This window comes from Pomacea canaliculata, linkage group LG11 (assembly GCF_003073045.1).
Source record: "Pomacea canaliculata isolate SZHN2017 linkage group LG11, ASM307304v1, whole genome shotgun sequence".
NCBI classification, from domain to species: Eukaryota; Metazoa; Mollusca; class Gastropoda; order Architaenioglossa; family Ampullariidae; genus Pomacea; species Pomacea canaliculata.
In genome coordinates this window covers 24007640-24015135 of record NC_037600.1, presented here as the reverse complement: position 1 = coordinate 24015135, position 7496 = coordinate 24007640, and the positions used below count along the sequence as shown (strand labels likewise).

The window sequence follows — 7496 nt, the reverse complement described above, 5'->3', positions numbered from 1 at the left end:
CTAGTCTGCCTCGCGACTGGAATTCTTACCGAAAGGACTTGCCTGTTGGTTGACCCTGGTGGATTGTCTTTCAAATATTCAACCCTGACTCATCGTGTATAATTTCTAAAATATTGCTTAATAGGAGAAGAAATAAGCTTGTGAAATCGGCAAACAGTTCGTTTTATTTTTTCCAATCAGCGCTCGCTCTCTCACTCAACCTCTATATACCCTCCCACACACCCACGCAAACCGCAAGCACCGTTGGTACAGTATTGCTAATTACACATTTCATTTCTTCTAAGATATCACATCAACATCGTGAAATAATTTGTTATCTGGTGTTACTGAAATGTTACTGTTGTCTTTGTGAGTCATCATGTATTAAATTGGTTTGCTGATGTGAATATCGTGTTCCTCGTTTGTTTTCTTTTATAAACACAGACTGTTACATTCAAACCTAAAGTCTAGTCACAGTTTATTCTCTAACAAACTACAGACTCCCAGTCGTGTTGCTACAGTCCACGAGCTGCGTTTGACTTCCTCTTTCTCTTCCGGTCTTTACGAGGAACAACGAGCTCAGTGAGAAATGAGGTCACAAACAGGACAACTTGAGATCAAGTGATGACTAGACTGTGAAAGCTGCCCACCACTGTGCACAGTCTCCCAAGTCTGCGGTCCTTGAATGTGAAAATCTTGAACTTTGAAGGAGTTAAACTAAGTTGTTTTTTAAATGAAACCTAGATGTCTGTCCTCGATATTTGTCTTGAAACTTGACCCTGGGAAGTGTTGATAGTGCAGACTTGCTCTCGAGGATTTGTTTTCAATTATTCATTCTCTCTTGTGACCAGTCACTGATCATCTGACACCTACACATGCCAGACTGCTAGAAGATGTTATCGGGGGAAAGGGTAGCAGATCAGAAGTATCAAACACTATGAGCAACGTGCGAGGACCTACACAAATATCTACATCTCCATGAAATATTTCTTTAATTTGAGCTTTGATTATAAACAGCAGAAGACATATAACATTCCTCTATTTTCTGTGAAAATCTTTGGTTTTTAATAGTTGGAGCGGATGTCTGCACAAGTGTCAACATGTTGAGGGTTCGGATCTTGGCTGTGAGTCTCTCTCTCGATGTTACAGCTGCTCACGTGAATGATTTTCCGTTTTTTTTTTTTTTTTTTGGTGTGTTCGCAGTCTGTGTAAATTTATCTGAGTTTGCATGTGAGTGAGCGCGTGCATGACTGCGTGCGTAAATGCTTAAGTGCATACGTGCGTGAGTGAGTGAGAGCGTGTGTAGGTGTGCGTGTGTTTAAGTGCTGGCTTTGTGGCTGATCAACGGTCTCCATTTGAATGCCAGACCTTCCACACCGACACACCCACACGCACACATCATCCACATCGTCATCATTACAAGGAAGTAAGACAAGTACTCAGTCTCGTGTAGTCAGTGTCACGTACTTAATGTCACGTACTCAGTGTCACGTGCTAAGTGTCACGTACTCAGTTTCATGGAATCTCTTCTCGAACACAATTACCGCCTGCAGACATTCAATTAGCACAGCGCCGACAATTAAAGCTCCTTCTGACAGACTTGACTCTCCCCAAAACTCAGGCAGTAGGTGGCGCTCTTGTGTATATATATATATGTAAACCCCACTACATACACAAACAGACATCAGCTTATATATATTTTTTCTAATACCCCTGACGCACACATACTTATATCTATATATATTTATATATATTTATGCCTATATATATAATCCCCCCTTAACCATATAAACTTTCTTGCGATGAAATAGTTGACACACAAACTTTGGCTGAACAGCACGACAGTTGCAGCTGGCACTAACACTGTGCCATTCATACCAGCTCTCCGTGGTTTGCTTCTCCCAATCCCTATGTCTGTCCTTAGTTGGAGGAGAAGAGATTCTTCAGCTCACATTCGCTTGTAGAGGGCAGAGAAAATTTGTTATAAAGCAGAGCAGCATGACCAGTATATCCTGTAGGCCATCGTCTCACGTAGGTTTTGATGATAGACAGTTAATCTTTCCCTCTTTGAAACAATAATCCATCCCCCCCCCCACCTCTAAGATTGCTGTGTATATAGTAGTGTGCCTTTATGAAATCGTTGACATAGAATTGTTCATACTAGGGAAAGAATAAACAAAAAAAACCAACAACAAACAAAAAACAACATACATAAAAATTAGCGCCACCTAGGATTGAACATAGTCGATCATGTCAAACAAACGTTCTGTTGTAACAACTTGATTATATGGCTTCGCTTGGAAATCAATAGGTTTTCGTGAAAGATTGACAGAAAATTGATATATTAGAGAACGAAAACATCCCAAAGCAAAACATAAAAAAGAAAAAAAAAACCACACCGAGTTTTGAACACACCAACTGTGATTTTTCAGACTTTGCACTACAGAGGCGAAGCTTACGGAGCTGTCTAATGTCACCTACTTGTAGTTTAACATCGTCTGTGCTGTGTTTATTTTACCTTTACCTGTCATCAGTTGAAGGCCTTGAGTTATTTTGCCTGTCGCAATTAACTTTATGCAGCCCTTCATATTGTTTAACAGTTGTAGAATTAGCCTCGGAACAAACAGAGGTCAGTCATTGCTGCTTCTTGTGAAAGCCGATATTTTGAAAAATGCTAGCGCCTATCTTTAGTTGGAAATGGTACTGGTCTTTGCAGAATTTGCTCATCGTACATTGGTGTTGTCTGACATAATTTCATATGATAACTAGAGATAAGTGGCGACTGTGTGTTATGTGTAGTGTGCTGTGTGTAGTAGTTATGGTAGTTATGGTAGTCAGTGGCTTACGCTACCTGGACTAGATATAGAGAAAGTAACGGGGCACTTAGAGAACAGTCATGTTTGGAATGGTATTACATTGTAAATTGATTTGTAAAACTTTTAAATAGTAATAGCTTCTTGACTACACTAAATTGTCTTGTTTTGTTATTGGGCAGGTACGCTGGGGGCTCTTAGTCAAGTAAAGTGTAATTAGCAATTTAGTGTAAGTGTGGGGCGTGAGTGGGTAGAGGTGTCGAGAGTGTGATTAACCTGAGACAACGGCAATCGCAACCTCTGACCATCTTCGCATGCTCATTCCCCGGAGTTGACAGCCATTGCTGTTTTCGATCACTGGGGTCCTTTGCTGACCTACCTTGCTGTTAAGCGTTCATAGAAGGGTCACTCCTACGTCGAGGAATAATATACAAAAATTAAATAGAACGCCAACAAAAGAAGAGTAAAGAGGCTAATATTTAGTATAAAGAGACTGATTGTAAGTAGTTTGTAGAGAACAGAGTATAACCAAAAGAAGTAACAATACCACTAGGTAGATATCTTGAATGATGAAAAGAATGAACATGCTTACTGCATGATTTACATTTCAAGCTATTAGGAGCATTACAAAAAGTAATTACCACAATTAACCACTTACGTTTTGTCTTATTAAACTTTCCCCGTCGTCAACATGGTCACGTGACACCTTACACAGAGCTTATCATGATATTGTAGCCCCAACCTCTACAAATACGACAGTTGTGCAACTAGTTCTTTCCTGAAATTCAATACAAACAAATGTTTCGTGTGTTGTATGTAGATGTTATGACTAAGTCCACATAAATCTTCGTTAAGATAACACTTTGAAACATTACATGATTCAATAGTAAAGATAGATATTTCCCTGCACACAACTTTTCCTTTCACAATATCTCGTCTTAGGCGGCCTACTCGAATACAATGAATTACAAACTTTAAGCTCGTATCAATCCCAAATGTCAGCCGCCATAAAGCCGCATATCTTGTTCACCATTATCTGATCTTGTAGCAAGCCCATGCTCAGTCTGTGTCAACCCCCATGTTCAACTCGTGTTGTGCTAAATTCAATGTGTCAAACCCTAAAGTATCAGGCCCCACATTCACGGGCTGTCCCTGCACGTGCAGTCACGTGGTACAGTGCCGTTGACTGACGCTGTGTGGCGCAACGTATGGGGGTCAGTAGGGGTCACCCCCTACAATGACAAGTTACAAAGCAACCAATGTTGTTGGTTCTAGTCGATTCTTTCCGTCGCGAGACACGAGAGCGTTTGGTCTGTCAAAGAGACTTGGCAGAGAAAAACTCTGAAGTGAAGTGATTCAACATGAACATAAGTTAGACCAGTGACATTACTTGTCGCAACCTTAACAATAACTTTGTATAAATGGGATATTTTCTCAAGACATGTTTTTTGGTGGAGCAGCAGAGGCTGTAAAATTTAACATTTGGATATAAAAAGTAAAATTCAGGAATTATTTCGCGATCGATCTACTCCGATCGATTCATGACTTGACTTAGCATTGTATCAAAGATTTCGACGACCTGACATTCTGGATGTCATCGATGACTTACAATGGGATTTACAAAGGAGACTCAATGTGACACCCACATTGCAAGTGTGTTTAGCACATATTTTTTACACGACCTTTCTCGGTTTCTTGCTTGATGGTAGATTTTCTTGATCTCTCCTCCCTTTCATTGCTGAGAGTGATATAAAAATAAAACTGTTTAGATATTTTGCTGAATTTTAATGATGAATAGAAGCCAAATTGTGAATGACCAATATTTTCAGTCATTTTTTCTACTGACTACGGACTTTGTAACGTTTTTCAGTCATTCACAAATGTGTGAGAATGTTTTGTACGTCACCCTACACATGACACTCCTCTATGTTCACAACATGAGACTTGCGATACACACACACACACCCGCACGAACATAAACAAAGCTGTGCAAAAATATTAACAGTATTCTAACACAAAACTCTTATTTTAGTTAATGACAACCTTTCCACGGCAACACAAATCACCATCTAACCCCCTTGTTGTGTAGCAGTTGTGTCTTTCAAGTGAGATAATTCTTGCTTTTCGTGCGTGTGTGTGTGTGCGTGTATATGGTCTTGGAGCGTTGAAAGTAGCTGTAAATTTTCTTTGCGTACTACCTGCTAAGTGGAGACACTCATCACAAAGAGGGAAAATATAAGTATTCTCAAACTGTTATGCAACAATATTTTTGTATGAGTTTGAAATGTGGGATCTGTGCAACAGTAATAATAGCATGGAGAAGGCTCACTCCTTCGCAATGAGATGTTTAGGAGTCACAACAAGGACACCAAACTCGTTGACATATGGCGAAGGTGGTAGATTCCCTTTGTCTGTGAATGTATCAGTGCCGTAACCTAAACGCTAAACCTTGCTCGAGAAATCTTCTTTATGCAATATACGGCAAGGTGACTGTTAGATGTTTTTTTTTTAAAATGTGTGATGGCATAAGTGACTTTGGTATGAAAGTATTTCCCCACTCTTTGTTTATAAGAATGAAATCCGTCCTTAGTATATTTGAAGTTTAATCTGCGGATAATTGCAGTTGTCTGCAAGAGTGTTTATGTAATATTATGTTGATTCTCAGAAATAAAATAAGCCCAAACCCCGCCAATACGACAAACAAGAAGCAGATAGACAGGTCTTTGTGTCTGTGGAACTAAAGAAAGCTTGAGGACACAGTGGGAGCATGAATATGACATCATCTGGTAAAGTGTGATGAGACAGAGAGACAGATACAAGACTACACCAGGTGGCAGGTGTGTCAGTGTCAGTCATCTTCAGCTGGCTCCAGGTCAGAGGAGACAATCACAAGTTGTGACGTACAGCGGGACATGAGATAAAAAGGGACAGATCTCCGGTCGTACAACAACCCAGGTGTGACTGCCTCCTCTAGACACACGACGACTTTTCTCTCCAGACCACGAACACGATCTCCTCGCGCCACCCACACCACGTGACTGCGGGCCGTGGCCACGTCCTCGATGTCAGCATCCTTCATCACCCGCACTGGGATACCCGCTTCTTGCAGTCCTGTGACCACACCCACGTTGTCTCTTCCATCATCCCAGTACAACACCAGCACGTCTCTCCACTGTAGACAGGGTTGTGTTGTGCCGCCGCTGGTGGGAGTAACCGTGGTAGATGTTGTTCCACTTTCTGTTATATTAAGAGACAGGTAAACATAAACAATGTAAGACGTAAAGACATAACTACTACACTGTCTTATTTATTGTTTCTCACGCGTTCGTTATTTATCACACAGGTAAGTGTTTAACTGTAAACAACGTTACACTACACAATACACACACCTACCTGTAACACCAACACGGAGACTGTGTAGGAAGCTGGCCACCTCACGACCACACGTGACACAGTCACCTGGCCAGTCACCTGAGTGACCCTCACCGCGGTGATACAGTCGTATGACTGGCGGGCCGTCTGTGTGGTCGGCCACACCTCGCTCACTGTACGGGTGGACAGGAATGTTTGACGTGAACATCTCGTCCTGCTTGACCTTTCTGAAGACAACCGGGGGAGACCGGAGTGGTCGGGTTAAATTTTCCGCTTGCCAGCCGGCGGGTTCGTATCCATGGAAAGAACTTGCCGCCCAAAGATGGAGACGAGGAATTCGTGTCAGCAGCTGATAACAGAAAGGCTTGAAACTGTTTTTCATGAAGCTAGGTCTGTAACAGAGGATGTCACTACACTTATACACAGTGTACTGTCACTAACATGCGTGCTTAAAATGTGTATCGTCGAAGGTATTGTCAATAAGTGACATGTAACTGATGAAACAATAAATCTACTTTCGCATCTTGACACCTACATTATGTATCCCAATGATTAAGTAATTATCACCTGTTAAGCCGCTAGTTCTGATTATGAGATTAAAAGCAAGTGCCATCTACCTGTGTGTCTATCATCGCATCACACGCTGTACAACTCACCTCCACTCACTCCCTACTTCATCAGCGATGACGTACAACGACCCTCCTGTCGCTGCCTGTGACAAGTCGTTGACTGCCACTTTCATGTCATCATCGTAGACAAGATCATACAGCAGGAGGTGAGGCTGACCGGGTGACACACCTGCTGACTGTTGTGTCTTTACTGTCTGCAGCAACAGGTGATACAACATGCTGCAGGCTGCACGACTTCCCCTCCACGTACTGACAACGTAGACGTGGTGACCACACCGCAGCCACTGTATGGCCATCAGCAGCAGCACCACAGTTTTACCTGTACCGGGCGGTCCGGTGACATAGACTCTGGGAGGCGCCGTGTGTAGCAGGTGAACTTGCTCGGAAGAGTGTGATTACAGCAGATAGCACTCTCCTGTCCACACACGGCCTGACCCAGGGTCTTGACACTCACACGTGGAGGACACGTGCATGGCACAGTCACTGTAGTCGCCGGGCCACAAAACTGCCAACAAATAATTAAAGTCAGTTTAAACGAAATTCAGAAAAAACTTGCGCTAACGAATTTAGGAGATGCTTATTCTTTACCTTAATGAATTGTTGCAAATGCGGTAATATCGCTATTTCTCTTCTCATCTAATTTCTGTTTAGTTTTTATATTGTAATATGCTATAATCAACACATACAAACACATTAGAGATAA

At 41.9% G+C, this 7496-nt stretch overlaps 1 protein-coding gene across 1 annotated transcript; it reads right to left on the bottom strand.

Moving 5' to 3' along the window:
* Positions 1-4574: 4574 nt before the first annotated feature.
* Positions 4575-7050, bottom strand: LOC112574828. The gene is made up of 3 exons (XM_025256145.1): positions 6821-7050; positions 6186-6556; positions 4575-6029 (listed from the first exon to the last, which is right to left on the bottom strand). The coding sequence occupies exons 1-3, from the start codon at positions 7009-7011 to the stop codon at positions 5641-5643; spliced, it is 951 nt and encodes a 316-aa protein (XP_025111930.1). The 5' UTR covers positions 7012-7050; the 3' UTR covers positions 4575-5640.
* Between the last annotated feature and the right edge of the window lie 446 nt (positions 7051-7496).

What these genes read in the sequence shown, in the direction of transcription:
- LOC112574828 (XM_025256145.1), bottom strand. Translation starts at nt 7,011, where the DNA reads ATGTTGTATCACCTGTTGCTGCAGACAGTAAAGACACAACAGTCAGCA. An exon ending in GAAGTAGGGAGTGAGTGGAG is followed by an intron (nt 6,557 to 6,820) that starts GTGAGTTGTACA and finishes CCTCTGTTACAG; the next exon opens with ACCTAGCTTCATGAAAAACA. An exon ending in TCTCCGTGTTGGTGTTACAG is followed by an intron (nt 6,030 to 6,185) that starts GTAGGTGTGTGT and finishes TTAATATAACAG; the next exon opens with AAAGTGGAACAACATCTACC.